Source organism: Chionomys nivalis, chromosome 10, assembly GCF_950005125.1.
Source record: "Chionomys nivalis chromosome 10, mChiNiv1.1, whole genome shotgun sequence".
In the NCBI taxonomy this organism is placed as follows: domain Eukaryota; kingdom Metazoa; phylum Chordata; class Mammalia; order Rodentia; family Cricetidae; genus Chionomys; species Chionomys nivalis.
In genome coordinates, this window is record NC_080095.1 from 48,530,307 (window position 1) to 48,548,245 (window position 17,939).

At 43.0% G+C, this 17,939-nt stretch overlaps 1 protein-coding gene across 1 annotated transcript in view; it reads right to left on the reverse strand.

Annotated features, from left to right (window-relative positions):
• Positions 1-17,939, reverse strand: part of Syne2 (spectrin repeat containing nuclear envelope protein 2) — a 300,335-nt gene that overhangs the window by 162,617 nt on the left and 119,779 nt on the right. The window contains exons 31-44 of the mRNA XM_057782661.1: positions 17,729-17,908; positions 16,292-16,442; positions 14,455-14,613; positions 13,208-13,369; positions 11,834-11,935; positions 10,321-10,521; positions 9,121-9,292; positions 8,156-8,268; positions 7,021-7,223; positions 5,875-5,994; positions 5,493-5,784; positions 4,123-4,274; positions 2,101-2,410; positions 580-744 (exon numbers count right to left, since the gene is read on the reverse strand). Of these exons, the coding sequence (XP_057638644.1) occupies positions 580-744; positions 2,101-2,410; positions 4,123-4,274; positions 5,493-5,784; positions 5,875-5,994; positions 7,021-7,223; positions 8,156-8,268; positions 9,121-9,292; positions 10,321-10,521; positions 11,834-11,935; positions 13,208-13,369; positions 14,455-14,613; positions 16,292-16,442; positions 17,729-17,908 (2,482 nt within the window). The remainder of the gene's footprint in view (positions 1-579; positions 745-2,100; positions 2,411-4,122; positions 4,275-5,492; positions 5,785-5,874; positions 5,995-7,020; positions 7,224-8,155; positions 8,269-9,120; positions 9,293-10,320; positions 10,522-11,833; positions 11,936-13,207; positions 13,370-14,454; positions 14,614-16,291; positions 16,443-17,728; positions 17,909-17,939) is intronic.

Below are 17,939 nucleotides of genomic sequence, written 5' to 3' on the forward strand. Positions count from 1 at the left end.
TCCTATAGGCCTTTTTCCTTCCTTCCTTCCCTCCCTGGCTGTCCTGGAACTCTCTGTAGACCAGGCTGACCTCAAACTCAGAGATTCGCCTGCCTCTGCCTCCCAAGTACTAGGATTAAAGGAGTGTGCCACCACCACCACCCGGCTAAGGGAGGGATTGAATAGAGTCCACCAGAATGAGAACTGACAGGGCAAACATTACACGATGCCCAAGATGGAGAATGCAAACTCGAACATTTCTCCAAGGACATGCTACACTGCCTTCATTGTCTTGTTTCTCAGAATCCCAGGGAACTATGCTGTTTCTGAAACAAAGATAATCGAGAGCTCCAGGCTGGTCACAGGTAGAATCATCTGCCCTAAGGGTCCACTGAATCACTGTTTAATGACTTCGCCAATGGACTTGACCACTAAATCAGCATGTCCCCATTTCCCCAGACTACTTAGACCTTTCTAAATAACACTTGAATTTCCGTGGTCAAAGGTTCTGAATTACCTTTAGTCAAAGGTACTAAAAAGCCAAGTTGTCATGAATATTGATCCCCCCAATGTATATTAGGTTAGGACATTGCTCAATACCTGCAATTTCTGCATTCTGTCCTCAGCCCTCATGTGGTCCTCAGCTGTATCACAGAGATGGACAAACTCCCTGGAGATATTGTCCAGTGTGGTGTTGAGGTCTGTGATGCAAACTTGGTATGAACTGTGTTCTTGAACATGACCCTCTAGTTTTCGCACTGAATCCTACAAATAAAACATTGACAATTAGTAAATTACTAAAGGTTTTTCACTTAAAAAGTAATTATATAATTCACACATAATACATAACGTAGTATTACATATCTAAACTATAATTCACATATAAGGTTTCACATTGAAAAAAGAATATGCCCACAACTGACCCAGAGTTGACAATGTTTAAGGTATGTCACTAAAAAAAAACCCTGCAAATTACTTAATAAAAATTTGCATTTTGTGTGCTTTCTTGCCTTAATTTCCTCCTTAAAGACAATTTGTCAAGAGAATACACAATGACTACACATTATATCATTAAATCACAAACATAATGAATAAGGTTTTATATATTTGCTACTTTTAGACAAAGAGTTTGCATCTCACAATGAGACAATATGAGAGTGAGCTAGCTCCTGGATCCTTTCCTAAGAATAAAGGAATCACAACTCAAAAGCAAAGCCATCTTCAGATAAGCTCCCGGGGATAAGGAAGTCAGAGGACTACACCTGATCAGACAAAAGCAGGAAGTAGCCTACAGAACAGCCATCCAAGCAGGCAGCTGAGCCCACATCCAGCTCCGGGTATCTGGATGATCAGGATCCCTCACTGAACCTGGCTTCAATGTCTAAAGAATTAAAAACAGTTTAACTGGAAGAATGGACTTCATTATGACAGGTGACAATTGATTTCAGTTCTTTTTTTTTTTCATTTTTTTTTTATTATGTATATAGTGTTGTGTGCTGCAGGCCAGAAGAGGACACCAGGTCTCATTAAGGATGGTTGTGAGCCACCATGTGGTTGCTGGGAACTGAACTCAGGACCTCTGGAAGAGCAGCCAGCCAGTGCTCTTAACCTCTGAGCCATCTCTCAATTTCAATTCACTTTACTGCAGATCATGTGTGAAGACCCAAGGGAGGAACAAGACAACTGATATGAATTATTACGCTGGATGAATGAGTGGGTGGATGGATGGGTGGGTGGGTGGATGGATGGGTGGGTGGGTGGGTGGGTGGATGGGTGGGTGGGTGGGTGGGTGGGTGGGTACATGGATGGGTGCCTGGATGGATGGATAAACAATAAATGAGTAAGTAGATAGGGGGCAGTTGGTTGGGTGAGTGGATGCATGATTGACAGATGGATAAATTGAACAAGTGGATGAGGGGATGAAGGCATGGGAGGATGGATGGATGGGTAGGTGGATGGATGGATGGATGGGTGGATAATCAGTGTTGGCATTTTCAGGTAAAACTGAAACCCCTTGAAAGCATTGGATTCAGCAGAAGAACAACATCCAAGCACTAGCTCAGAATAAGAATCCTGTGTGGTGACTGCCACAAGCACGGGGATTTTTTCTGCCCGTCTCACCTGGAGCTGCTGAAGAAGACTTTCATGCAACTGTTTTATTTCCAGCCATGGCTCCTCACTGAAGCTAGGATTTTTAGTGCATTCCAAGAGGTAATTGCCCTGAGCTTTTAGCTCCTCTAGCAAGGATGTCAAATCTTGGGCTTTCTGGAGGAATTTCTTACAAATCTTTAACTGAGCTTGCTTCTCTGGCAAGCCAGGTTGTAGAGCGAGGCCTGCTTCCTGCTGCTTCTTCAGATCCGCGAGCATCAGCCGCAGGGCCTCCTTGCTCTGCAAATACTCCTCTCCTTCTAGCGCGAGCTTTTCTTGATGCCTACATATTGCAAAAGAGTTTCAAAAAGACAGTAAACAAAATGAAGGGTCACTTTGCACCCTCTATTCCAACACACATTATTAGTAAGTGGCATTAAGATCATATGATTGCATACTATGTCCATTTAACACCCCAACTCCTCATATAGCACTGAGCTTAGCTCACAGTTTATTTCAGTATTACTAAAGGATAATTTTTTTGTTATACAGTTAGTATTTGTTACGAAATAGTATGTTTTCATTTCAAACTAGTCCCAGCAATGTTTCTTATACTTAAATATACCATAAAGTCCGATTTTACACTTATATAAAACTAAAAAAAAAGTAGGGCTAGTGAGAATAAGAGAGGTCAGATCTGTAAAGTGCCTGCCTAGCAAGCATGAAGACCTGAGGTCAATCCGTAAAACCCATGTTTAAAAAAAAAAATTCAGGTATGGTAACACAAACAAGAGGCAAGGGGATGCTGAGGGCTCACTGGCTGGCAGGCCTGGCCTACTTGACAATTCCAGGCCTGTTGTGGAGTATTACTTTAATTAGGCAAAGATGTGTTATATTTGTTTGTTATGTATTTGTTTAACATCTAAAGAGTGTTACATTTGTTTATGTTGTATTTGTGTAACAATGTAAAGGTGTGTTGTTTTACCTGCCTAAGGCACCTGACTGGTCTAATAAAAAGCTAAACAGTCAATTGCTAAGCAACAGAGGGATAGGCAGAGCTTGCAGACAGTGAGAAGAAGCAGGAAGGGGAATCTAGGCTCAGGGGAGAATGAGGATAATGAGGGAGAAAGAGAAGGAGACACCCCCTGGGCCAGTCAGGCAGCTGCCGGGCAGCCAGACAAGGAATAAGACATAAAGAAAGAAAGGTAAAAAGCCCTGAGGCAAAACATAGATGAAGAGAAACTGGTTAAATTAAGTTATAAGTGCTAGTGGGACAAGCCTAAGCTAAGGCCGAACATTCATAACTAATGAGTTGTGATTTGGGATCTGGATGGTAGCTCAAAAGCCTGCAGCTGGGCGGTGGTAGTGCACACCTTTAATCCCAGCACTCAGGAGGCAGGGGTAGGCAGATCTCTCTGAGTTTGAGGCCAGCCTGGTCTACAAGAGCTAGTTCCAAGACAGGCTCCAAAGCTACGGTGAAACCCTGTCTCGAAAAACAGAACAAAACAAAAAAGAAAAAAGAAAAAAGAAAGTCTGCTACACAGGCCAGTGAAAAACTGTCTCAAAAACAATGTGGACAAACTTAAGACCACCATTTGAAGTTGATCTCTGGCCGCTACACATATTCAGGCATAAACACATACAAAATACACACACACACACACATAGTTTACAGCCAAAAGAATCTTTACTAGAAATATGTTTATAGGATTCAGCCACTATTTACCAGTGTTTACACATTTAAGAATTTCTTAGAAGAAAAGGATTCATTATTCCAGTCTTCCCACATGGATACTGTCGGGGGTGCGGGGGGGGGGGGGGGGGGGAGGAGGATTTAACACAGGAGCAGGGATGGAAGACAGAATCAATCTATTGCTAAGAGCACCAGGGATCAGTGCACCACCCTACACAGGGCCGCAGAGCGACCGCCGCCTCTCAGTTCTTCTGGAGGCCTACTCCACAGCGGGTCCCCTTGTAGATACTTTATTCAAACCCAGGTGGCAAGCAGAACACTTGGTATGGCTTCGCTGAGCAAGGAAAGCAGACAGCCCTTACCTTAGATATGTGTTCGCTAGATGGAGTGTGTTGTCCCACTGGCTGCTGAGATCCGTAAGGGTCTCCTGAACCAACGGGGCCTCACAGTGTTCAGCTTCTCTCATCACCATTTGGATTTTGGCGTCTCCTTCAGGCTTCAGTAAAATGATTTCCTGAAATTACAAAGGTGCTGTAACTTCATCTGAGTGACTTCCAGATAACAGATATGAAATCTTTTCATTATTTATTCCATGAGACTATTTGATAATAACACTTTCATTTTTGTATATGTTCCAAAGATTGAGACACACCCCTCCTTCACAGGTGATTCTTTTGTTTGTTTGTTTTTTGAAACAGGGCTTCTCTGTGAAACAGTCCTGGCTGTCCTGGAACTCACTCTGTAGACCAGGATGGCCTCTAACTCAGTGAGATCTGCCTACTTCTGCCTTCCAAGTGCTGGGATTAAAAGACGTGCGCCACCATGGCCCGGCTACACAGTTAATTCTTAATAAATACATGGTGGTTTGAACTATCTACATTCCTGCTCGCCCTTGACTTTCAAAAACCTCCACAAATTCTCCTTCCTGGCCACGTCTTAATATTGATGTGGAGGGTCAGAGGTAACAATTTAACAGTCATTGGCTCATATCTGAGGAGAGACTTCTGGCTTTCCATAGGAAAATTGTCCTTCCTACCAACTAATTCCCAGTTCTCTTTCCTTGCTTTGCTCCAATTAAACGGAGTTCTTGTCTTGGAAGCAACTACTCAGGACAGTCAGCTAAAAGGGTATCTGGAGACACCAAACCCTTGTAATTCACTACTCCTTGTGGCTTCTTCCTGCCAGGATGCCCCCACTGAGGGGACCCCAACACACACCTGCACTGTTCTCCCGGCAGGTTTTAATGAGTCATGTTTAGTGACTCTCCTCTTGGGTGGAGAGGCAGGTCCAGAGAAACCTCATTCTCCTGTACACACTGTGTAGCCCGTGAGGCTTTATGAGCCCAGTTACTGACGCCCACGATTCCTCTCCACCCCTGAACTCCACATTGCCGAGTCTTCGGCTCTCCAGACATGGATGTCTTTGTATCCTCCCATCCTCCCCTCTTGCTGAGCTCTGACTAGTGCCTTTTTTCTACCTGCAACAAGGGATGATGAATAATTGACCATTGCCCTCTTGAAGAGAATGCCATATTTTTCCTCTTTCATATGCATTAAATTAATTTTAGATCCATAACCACCCGTCATTTTTTTAAGCTCAGCGGCTTGAATTGCTTCAGCCATCCCCCGGTGATCTTAGTTTCTATTAAGAAAGGAATTGTTGCAGTTTGCCTTAGAAGCTTGCAAAATGAGAGTTCACTCTGACCTCTCAAATTTGGTTTCCACGGTTATACCTTTATTTTTTGGATTCTTTCTTCGAGTGGCATTTTGCCTTCTGATGAATTCAGAGCCATAAGGGACTCTTTAATCTCTTTTATCCAGTGAGCTACATCATGTACGAGATCATTAAAGCTCTGGTCTTCGGCGGGTGCCGACTTATCCTCTTCCTCAATTTCGTGTAATTGTCTCAATAAAGTCTGGTATCTATCAATCAGTTGTGTTGATTCTTTGATTGTCTCTTCTCCTCCGGTAAGCCCATGCTCCTTCAGAGAGTTGTTCATCTGGGCCACACTCTCAAACTGCTCCCTATAATTTCCAAATACCATTGTCAGTTTAGCAGAGCCCAGTGGAAAAAGCATGTTACCAAATAATACGTTTCAATCGAGATCACCATACCTCTTCCTAGTTAATGCTTTGTAAAACAGATCCATCTTCTCTCCCGACAGTTCCATTTCCTTCCACTTCTCTTCTTGATTAGTCAACCACTTACTTAGGCTTCTGCAATCATCATCCAATCTGCAAGATCAATTCACAGATTGGGACATAAGGAAAGATGACTGCACCAAAGACAGGACGGCGATACACCAATTAGATTTTTACTGCTTTTCTTTCAAACCTTAACTTGATACATATCCAAACTTAAATAATTTTTGCCTATATTGCATTAGAATTCATAAAGGAAAAGAACCAAACAAATGCAGGAAATCGACAGAAACAATGAGTGGACTCTGCTCTGGACCATTGCCATCTTAGATAACTCAAAGATTGCCGTCAAGTTTTCTATTCCCAGCACAGAACCTGCATTTTAGAAGTACAGTCAGTGTCTGGGAAGTACAGCTCAAAGGTAGAATGCTTGCTGTGAGGCCTGGGACTTTATACCAGAGCGAGAGGGGCAGGGAGGCTGGAGAGAGGCTCAGCAGGTAAGAGCACTTGTTGCTCTTTGAGAGGAGCTGGGTTCAATTCCCAGCATCCACAAGGCAGCTCTCTATCATCCATAACTCCAGTTCCCAGGGATCTGACATCCTCTTCTGGTCTCCATGAATCCCAGGCACACACGTGGTACACAGGCATACATGTAGGCCAACTCTCAAACTCATAAATATTTTTAAATGTATACATTACTTCTCTGCATGAGTGAGTTCCAAATCCACGGGATTCCAATGACAACAGATCAAAATGATTTGACAACAAATTGTGTTTGCATTGGAATGTACGTGCAGCCTTTTTTCTTTCTTGTCCACATTCCTTAAACACGTATAACAACAATTTATATAGCACATACACTGCATCAGTTATTTTAAGTAATCTGCAGATGATTTAAAAAGTATATGGGAGAATATGCATTGAGTACTGCACGTACCACGCAATTTACAAAAAGGGCTTCAGCACCCACGGGGATCCAGAGAACCAGTTCCCGAGAGATAGTGAGGAACCTACTCCACTTGGGAGATTTGTATGCACTGAATATCCTGGCATATGCTGTCCATGGGGAGCTAGAAGTCATTACTAGAGTATCTTTAGGTGACATTATTTATTTCCCACCTCAGGAGCTGCTTCAGGGAATCCGTCAGCTCCCTGGCTCGGGCCTGGCATGCCGACTCCAAGTTTTCTAACTCCAGTTCTTGACTGCCAAGCCAGCTATTAAGCTCTTTTACATGAGCTTTGGGTAGGAGCATCTTCACGTGCTGTAGGACAGTCTCCACCTGCTGGATCTGACTAGTTCCTCCTCCTAGTGTCAAGAAATCCTTAAGGAACACAAGAAATCAATTATGTCTACGATGAAGTCAAAATGCGTCTGTCACCCCTGGTACTTTTGCAAACCTGTACCTATGAATGGCTCCTTCCTACTGTCCCCTCCAGAAGGGCTAGGAAGACGTGGCTGGCTCCAATGGCAGATCATTATTCGATAGTGTGTGTGTGTGTGCGTGCGCGCGTGCGCATCTGCATCTCTGCATTTGCATCTGACTTTCTGGGGCCTATATCTAGCAAAAATAATACAGTATCACTATGATGCTCACACAGGAACAAGATGGAGAAAGCTAACATCTATCTTGGTGATGCTTCACTTCTCATAAATATTTTCTTCCGTCTTCCATCTGCCAATCCATATGTGAAACTAAACAGATTATTATCCTGTTACCTTTGCCCAGATTCGCATGTTTCAAGGTCTGACATCATTTCTGAAGCCCATGAAATGAGCAAAAGTAAAGGTGAGAAGTGATGCCACGATACGTTCTGAACCCCGGTGCTGATGACCAGTTAAACATAGAGAGCAGTATGATGTATTTTTTATGCAAATACCTTTCCAAGTACACAGAACATCAATAGAGGGAATGGGGGAGACCCCATCAAGCAAGGCATTAAATAGAGCAGCGGTAATCATCTGGGAGAACATTGATATGGCATATGCAAACACACCACCATTTTTATAGCAAGGACTTAAGCATCCATGGGTGTTGATAGCCCTAGGACTGGGGTTAAGGGGAAGCTCCTGGAGCTACCGACAAGCCTAAGAACATGACACATCATGTAAACAAAGGCAGGAGGCCCAGTTATTGGAGTGAGAGAGAAAGGCGGGAGAATTGCAGAAACACAAGGGCTCAGGGTCAGCCCAGACAACATTGTGAGACTTCTCTCAAACAGCTTAGTTTGGTACGTTTGGGCAGAGGTATCTTACAGAAAGCTTTTGCAGCTTTTGTTCCATGCTCAGTTTTGTTTCTGATGGTTCAAAACACTCCTTAAGGTTCATTTGGATGTTGCTGAACCAGTCGTTAAAGGTCTTACACTGGTCTGTAGGAGAAAAGAGAAGAGTTCTGTATACTCATTCAAACAGGATGTCATATACCTTGATAGATGAAAGACTAGAAACTTGTTTTCCACAGCAGCAGACAAAGCCATGATGTGTTCTGAACCCCAGTGCCGAGAACCAATTGAATATAGAGAGTGATAAGATGTATTTTTGGAACCAACACCTTTCCAAGGACACGGGACATCCAAAGACAGCTGCAAAGGCACCGTGCTCACAGGCATACCCTTGGACATATGGACCACATGACCTCAGTTGATGTGGGAAGTCCTTCTGTATATGTGTTGCTTTTATTGGTTAATGAATAAAGCTGTTTGGGCCAGTGGCTTAGCAAAATAGAGCAAGACAAGCAGATAGAAGAGGAAAGAAGGCGGAGTCAAGGAGACGCCATGTAGCTGCCAGAGGAGACAGATGTGCCCCAGAACTTTGCCGGGCAAGCCACAGCCATGTGGCGTTACACAGATTAATAGAAATGGGTTAATTTAAGATGTAAGAGCTAGCTAGAAATATGCTTAAGCTATTGGACAAACAGTATAGCAATTAATATAGTTTCTGTGTGATTATTCAGGTCTGGGCAGCCAGGATTGAATGAGCGGCCTCAGTCAACACCCAGTGACTGCAAAATACAGATTTGAGGCTTGAAGAAATGGATATTAGTTACACCAGACCCTAACAGTGTTTGCCCCAAAGGATTTGCCAAAATATTACTCCTTTAAATACAGATCGTGCAAACCATCTAGAAGTCAAATGTAGATGGGCCTTTGGACCCATAGGACCATGAGCATCTTCCTATTTCAAGATCGCCAGAAACAAAGTTTGAGACACATGACACTCACCGGTCAAGAACGTGGAAAAGTGATCTTGCAGAGCACTCTTCTTGGTGTGGAATAAGTCGCTGACACTCGCGTACTGTCTTTTCAATTCAGAGAGCTCTGGAGTGAGACACCCGATTTGATTCTCGAGTACTGTCATGCTGTGCTTCTGCTGGAGGATCTGTTGCTGGATCTCCTGCACACAGAACAGACCAGTCATTGCATCCTGACACCACCTCGCTTCACCCACAACGCATGAACTCTTGGCCGTCTTCGTGTCTGTGTGCACATGTATGTACATGTGTGTACATATATGTATGCACGTGTGTGTGAGTGTACATGGAAGCCAGAGGCCAACCTCGGATACCCTCTTTGATTATTCTGTACCTCATCACTAGTGTTTTTTATTGAGATCACTGACTAGCTAGGTTAACTGGCCAGTATTGCCTCATTTCTGCTCCTCCTGCTAGCTTAAAACAACAACAACAACAACAAAATCCTGGATGCTAGGGATTTGAACTTGGGTCCCTCTGCTCACACAGCAAGGGCTTTGACAATTGAGCCATCTCCCAGGCTTCAGAGGTTTTCATTATTTTATAAGTCCAAACAATTTTCAATTGAGTGACTTTGTTTCTATTCCATAGTTGATTTATAGTACAAGGCAATTTCCGTTTTTACACTCATGTACTCATTTGACATGTATGTGTCACACACAAGTGTGTGCCACTGTGCACATGTGAAATGTCATGTGGCTTCAAGGGACTGAACTCAGATCATCAGGCTTGCGGTAACTGCTGAGCTTTCTCACTGGCCCACAATACAGGTTTTTTTTTTCTGTCCTACCTTTTTTCTTTCCTTCTTTCTTTCCTTCCTTCCTTCCTTCCCTCCCTCCTTCCCTTCCTCTCCTTCCTTCCTTCCTTCCTTCCTTCCTTCCTTCCTTCCTTCCTTCCTTCCTTCCTTCCCTCCCTCCCTCCCTCCCTCCCTCCCTCCCTCCCTTCCCTTCCCTCCCTCCTCTCCCTCCCTCCCTAGAAACTGACTTCCTATTTTCACTAACTACAGAAGGCCAAAAATCACTAAAAGTGTTAGCGGAGCGGGAAGAAACCTCAGAGGTAGGGGCGCTTGCATAACATGAACTAGTTCACTCACTAGTACCATATATTTTAAAGGAATAAAAAGGAGTGTAACAACAGCTCTGAACACAGGAGATGGACGGCTGGGTGGTACCTCGAGCTTCGTGAAGATCTCCAGGCTGTCGGAGGGAGACAAGGCATTCAGGAGGGACTCGGTCATCCCCATCTGGGTCTTGGCTTGGTCCAGATCCTCCCTCAGCTCAGCTGTATTCCCACTGGGCACATAGCTGTTGGATTCTCCTGTGATGAACCTTTTTACATCTCTCATCTTGCTCAGGACGGAGGACTCCATGACCTGAAATCACAAAACACACGACACCTGCAGTAAGAAGCCCTGTCTCAGCGGCCCTCAGGCGACTGCTTACTGCAGAGCAAGCCAACACGCTTATCCCAGAGTGAAATATGTTCTTATCATGTCATTCGCTAAAACTGCCTTAAAAAAAAGAAAACAAGAACCAAGGCCAGTGTGGTAGTACATGTCTTTAATCCCAACAGGAGGGAGGCAGAGGGAGGCGGGTATCTGAGTTTGAGGCCAGCCTGGTCTCCAGAATGAGTTCTAGGTCAACCAGGGATACACAGAGAAACCCTGTCTCAACAACAAAAATAGCTAGGCAGTGGTGGTGCACGCCTTTAATCCCAGCACTCGGGGAGGCAGAGGCAGATAGATAAATCTCTCTGAGTTTGAGGCCAGTCTGGCCTATAGAGTGAGTTCCAGGACAGCAGAGAAACCCTGTCTCGAAAACCAAAACTAGAACAAAAAAAGAAAAAGAAAAAAATAGAAATTGACATTTTCTAAGACAATAATTGGAATATTTTCCCCCAAATAAATTATAACTAGCATGCAAATTGAATTCTTACAGCATGAAAGAAAACGTATTTTGAAACACATAAATAAGACTAAAATGTATAGAGAACATTAAATAGTCTTGTCTTGTTTAGAAACAGGATCTTACTACATAGTTCACACTAGTCTCAAACTCATGATCCTCCGGCCGCAGCCTCCCAAGTGTTGGGGTTAAAAGCATATCCCACATCACTGGCCAGCACTGATGATGTGTCCTGCAGGTGGTGAGCACCTCGTACACAGACCGAAGATTAAGCAACTTGGCCAGGATCACAAAACCAGTAAGTTGCACAGACAAGATGCTACCCGCAAAGCCTGTCCAGAAGGTCATATGTAAACACTATGACCCTTCATCCAAATGAAATTGAGATTAAATATCTTCACACAATGGAAAAATCACACCCGAGGCAATTTCTGTCTCTACCTAGCAGCTAATGAATAACACTGGAATTGTTCAAGACATATTCTCCTCCCTGCACACACATAGGAAAACCACTGTCAGTTTACGTGGAAACACAGCCACCATTTCTCCGTCATACAGCAGGCCAATAAGAGGGTGAACAGTGAGAAGGCAAGAGCGCAATATTCTCTCGCTGGATGCAGACCACGCAACCGCTTACGCTGATTCTAAATTTTAATTGCATGTACATAGGTAATCATTCTAATTTCATTTTCTACTTAAATTTAGAATGCATGGATTATGGATGCTGTTTTGGGAGGCACGGAGAATCTTCCATTGAGACTGGCATCGAAATTCCCATACCTGGAGCTCAAGTGGCTTCTCGTTACTTTGAAGCAGCAACTGTATGTCAGTCAATCTTCTGGAAAATTCTGAAGCTTGCTCCTCATGGACTTTTAACTCTTCCTAAAACAGAAGTTTTTAAAGAGGAATCCTTTTATTTCATCTTACTTTGAGGCACCTGTGCTTATTAGTCGATGTACAGAAACTTGAAGATACTCTTGAATTTCTTCTAATCTTTCATTCTTTAATGTTCTGGGGAGTAACAAACCCAAGTGCCTTAGGGATGAGGCAAACGACAACCAAGGGAAGCATTCTTCTTTCAAGAAAACAGGAAGAATGAGACTTGTGCCATGAGGCTGTGGGTAGGTTGAAAAGCATGGCCAACGTCTTGGCTATGCATGTACAAATTCTGAATGAGCATGCGCCCACTTGGAATCTGGCCCATGGGCTAGCTGTTTTTAATTCTGACTTCACATTTTCAAATAACCTATAATTTAAGACACATTTCAGCTGGGCTGTGGTGGCGCACACCTTTAATCCCAGCACTCGGGAGGCAGAGGCAAGAGGATCTCTGTGAGTTCGAGGCCAGCCTGGTCTACAAGAGCTAGTTCCAGGACAGACCCCAAAGCCACAGAGAAACCCTGTCTCGAAAAAACAAAAAAAATAAAAAATAAATTTTTTAAAAAAACACATCTCTAAGACCCTTGGAGATGACTCACTTTATACTGTCCTAAGGACCCAAGAAATGAGAAATCAATCTCACATTTTTAAAACCTTTTCCGAACATGTAAAAATATACATAAATTAAAAATTGAATAAAATACAAGAATTTGGGAGACAATGAGATTTGAAGCATTAGATACATACACACATATTTTTAGACTCTATTGAATCACATGTGATGCCAGCATTTAGATATTTTCTGACCTAGTAAAGCATTGTAAAAATTAACGACATTAAACAAATAAGTAACCAGAAGAATTCCTAACTGTGGTGTGAGAAGCTGAACTCAGAGCCTCAAGCATAGTAGATAAGCACTCTACCTCTGAGCTATGCCCAGAGACAGAAACAATTCTTCCGACAGCTAAAAGAGGCAGCTCAGATCCTTTCCAAATGCCAACTTGAGAGCAATGATTAAACCCAGCTCTCTTCTTAGTGCAATTCTTCCTGACCCAGGGTCACTGTGCCCACAAGAGCCCTTGGGTGTCTGTGAATCTGCAAGCATCTGCCTGGACTTCACAGGGCAATCGACAGAGTTCAGAGCCCTCTCGTGGGATAGCGAAAGAAATACGTTATCTCATCAGAACTTTTCAACTCTGCTGCAACAAAGCAAACGTGACATTAAGATGCCGAGGGTGCATAGGCAAGGCACCTGCCTTAGCCGGGTTGAGTTACCTCCAGCCTTTCTCTGTCCTCCTCAGTCAGCTGATGGGACTCCATTTTCCCAAGGATCTTCTCGGTCCACTCGTCGATGCTGTTTTTTAAGTTGAAAAGTTTGTCCCACAAGGCCAGCGCTCGCCCAAGACTCTCACCATATTCCTCTGTCTTCTCATTGACCTGCAGCCAGTTGTAGAAATAATGGACACAGGTGTGGAGAACATTGCTTCAGTCACTTGTTTTGAAATAAAATCAAGTCTACCCTTAGTAGCTAATTTGTTTGATTCATGCTTTCGTATCTTATGTTGCCTGCCCTCTCTTTAAAACCACTGCTGCTCACCTGCTATAGCATGTATGCAATTCAAAGCAACCCTGAACGAACCCTGTGAGTCTGAGGCCAGCCCATACCACATAAGGCCTTGTCTCAAAAACAGCACGGTGGCACATGGCTCCAATCCAGGCACTGGGGAGACTGAGGCAGGAGTCCCAATGCAAGTCGGAGGCTATCCTGAGCTCATAGTAAGTTAAAACATAGCAAGATCTTATCTCAATAAACAAACAAACAAATAAAAAAACAAGTAGGCAAGTAAATAAATAAATTTATTAATTAAACAGAAAATACTGAAAACTCTTAGTTTGTAACTTCTAAGGATATCCAACTAAACTACAAAGGCATCAAGTATATAATTGAATCTCAAGATCCTGCATAGAAGGCTATGTTGACAAATTTATTTTCAATATGTTTAGTACAGTTTTTAATGTTCTGCTTCCTTTTTGAAGATGAAAACTCACTATGAAGCCTTGGTTGACCTATAACTCTATATAGACCAGACTGGCCTTGAACTCACAGAGGTGAGCATGCCTCTGCCTCCCAAGTGCTAGCATTAACAGCACACACTACTGTGCCTGGCTATTTTTAGTTTTTGAGACAGGCTTTCATGCAGCTCAGGCTGACCTTCAACTTCTGATTTTTCTTTTGTCACTACCTCCCAAGTGCTAGGATTATAGGTGTACACTACCACACCTGGCAGGCAGGTAGGCATGCATGCGCGTACGCACACACACATCTGGAAGGCTGAAGTTTCATTTGTAATGTCTAACTCTGAGATGAAATTAATTCCTAAGTTACAAATAACATATTACTCTTTTTTTTTGACAAAGAAAGCCAGCTTAACTTTTCAGTATCATAAGAATACTAAAGATGCTCTCCCCTAATATCAATTTGCAATGAAACAGAATTTTTAGTTAATGAACTTATCACATACATCCAGCCATCTGTCCACAATAGCATTAGCCTCTTTCTCAAAAGGGGGCTCTTCAAAGGTTTTCATTTTATTGAGATGGTATTGTAGATTTTTACAAATCTGATTTATCTTGTCTACAACTTCTAAATGTTCATTGAATTCTTCTTTGACAGTTTCAATCTGTTAAAAAAACAGCAAAAATATGTTTTTTGACATATTCAAAACATACATACAGAGAGAAGTGAGGGGAATAACAATTCTATTTTTTTTTAAATTATTCAACCTAAACAATGACCATAAAGGCCAACAAGATGGATTAGTAAAGAAAGGTCCTTGCTGCCAAGCCTCACAGTCTTCTTGTTTAATCCCCAGGACTCCGAAAGGACAAATGACCCTCCCCCCTCCACAGGTTATCCTTCACCTGTGTTCTGCAACATCGATGCATGTCCATTCTCTAAGTAGATAAATATAAAATGAACAAAAAAGATCATAGCACAAGTGGAAATGTTCTGCTTACCCAATGGACACCTGTTAGAATTACTTTTCCCTTTAAAGATTTACTTAGGCTGGAGAGCTGGCTCAGCAGTTAACAGCTGCTCTTTTGGAGGACCCTGGTTAGATTCTCAGCACACACATAGTGGCTCTGTAACAACTGCCTGTAACATCAGCTCCAAGCGATCTAACAGCCTCTTCTAGCATCTACAGCAGTGGCCCTTTAATACAGTTCCTCATGTTGTGATGACCCCCAACCATAAAATTATTTCCACTGTTACTCCATAACTGTGACTTTGCTTCTGTTATGAATAGTAATGTAGAAATCTGTGTTTCCTGGTGGTCTTAGGCGACCCTGGTGAAAGGGTCATAAGTCACCAGGGGTCGTGACCCACAGGTTGAGAACCACGGCTCTGCAGGCAGTAGGTATAAAAGTGGTGCACAAACATATATGGAGGCAAAACACCCTCAACGTAAAACTAATTAAAAATCATTTAAAAATAAAGAGGAAGCTTAATAAAACCACTTTCTAATAATCAAATGCATCAAGAAGACTACACACGTCATACTGGTGACAGCTTGGCAGCCCTGTGGCTTAAAGCTCATGAGCCACTGGGAGAGGCATCATCGCGACGTACGGTCATAGAGCAAACAGTATGGTGTATTCCTTTCTACCATGTAAACTCATAGAAAATAATGACATCTAGTGTCCAAAAGATGCTGTTCTCCTCGGCAATACAGAGTGGGGATGAGTGAAGCCATCAACACAGACGGGGGCGACTGGGGGATTTGGCTGGCTCAGCTTTACAGAAAATGAACACGGGAATTGGTACGCCATCCTTGACTGTTAGCAAAAGAGAGGATCTCCTACAATCTTCATGCCTGCATGAGGTTCACTGGGACAGGAGCGCTTTGCAGTCCTACAGAGGAGCAGCGAGTGATCTGGGCTCTGGGGAGCCACAGGCCCAGCAGTAAAGCCCAAACAGAAGTGACCTGCTACCAACTTGGAAAAGGATTTATTTCTAGCTCTGATGATACTCTGGATGAATTCCTAAATACCTAGTGAAACGGTCACTACTAAATTCTTTTATAAAGATTTATTTATTTATTTGTATACAATGTTCTGCCTGCAGGCCAGAAGGTACCAGATCTCATTACAGATGGTTGTGAGCCACCATGTGGTTGCTGGGAATTGAACTCAGGACCTCTGGAAAAAGCGGCCATTGCTCTTAACCTCCGAACCATTTCTCCAGCCCCCTAGATTCTTTTAGAGCAAGTTTCAAAGGGGATTCATCACACCCTCTTTCCTGTCGGGCTCATCAGCCAAGTCGCCATGCAGGACGGCTCTTTGAAAGGGTGGACTCACCTCTGCGACCTTCTTCTTCAGGTTGTCCCTGCCCATGTAGGAAGCCTGCTGGGAGATGATGGCCTCTTCTTTTTGAATCAATGCTGTCAAGTTGTTTTTAAAATTCTGATACTGTTTTAACAGCTCCAGAACACTTCCACACTGTTCAAGGCTATGCAGGGAACAAGGAGGGAGAAGAGCCTGAAAATAACGCTGTGTGTGCTGTAGAAACAACTCAGAGTCACACAGGACTCTCTCTCCACATGGTTGGCCATATTACCAATAATGGTGATATAGCAAACAGATTGTATAAATAATCACCAGAATCGTACCTTTACTAATTATGTTAACATGTTGGGAGATATACAGGACATACATAAGCTCTGGGAGACATATAGGATTACATGTCAACATACATAAGCTCTGGGAGACATATAGGATTACATGTTAACATACATAAGCTCTGAGGAGTTATACATGATTGCATGTCAACATATATAAGCTCTGGGGAAACACATAGGATTACATGTTAACACATGTAAACTCTAGGAAATATACAGGATTATATGTCAACACATGTAAGCTCTGGGAAATATACAGGATTATACATCAGCACATGTAAGCTCTGGGAAATATACAGGATTACATGTTAACACATGTAAGCTCTAGGAAATATACAGGATTATACGTCAACACATGTAAGCTCTGGGGAGATATAGAGGATTGCATGTTAACACATGTAAACTCTGGGAAATATACAGGATTGCATGTTAACACATGTAAGCTCTGGGGAGATATGCAGGAGTCACATCTCAACAGGACCAGCTTTCCGTCTCATCAACCATAAGACCCTCTGGAACGACAGCCCCTCCCTCCCTAGCATTATCAGAGATTAATTTAAATCAGATTATTGCACAGCCTACCTATGGGACAATCTATTCCACTCATTCTTAGCTCAACCTTTTTAGAAAGTAAAATAGTTCAGAGAATATGGTGGTTAACTTGGTTTCCGGTATAATTAGGTACTACTTAGTTCTAGAACTTTAAAGGAAGCCCTGATCTATGAAATTAAACTAGATCATATGCCACAGACAGGTTTGATCATGGCTTCCTTATACACAGGTTCCATCTGCATACAGGGCATGCTGAAGGGAGGGTGGGAAAGAACCATAAGAGTCCAAAGATTTAAGGGAAGGTGTATGGCAGCTCAGGGGCTTCCCACAGCAAACAGGTCATATGCTTCCTGAAGGACACAGGGAGGGAAAAGTGGCCCCAGACATAGAGGTGGGCACCGCCAGGATGTGCCAGCACTGCATGTGACAGATGGTGGCCTGAGAGCTCCAGCAGGAAGCCCTGTGTTTGCTTCTCTACGTCCAGGGGACACAGTTCCAAAACAAACACTTCAGAATGTTAACTACACAGACACATTTTCAGACTCAGAAGCGATGCGTCTCTTACCACTCAATGAGAGAAGCTTTTGTACTCTCCCACAAGGCTGCTGTATCTTGACACTGTTGAATCACCATTATCTCTTGGCCGTCTTTGAATTTCGGAAGAGAATTAGCCATTTGTTGTATGCGCATCTTCTCTTCTTCAAATCCATCTAGGTCCTTATCCAGCCTGAGTAATGATTTTTTCCTTGAGTACGGAATTTAAAAAAAAATGTATT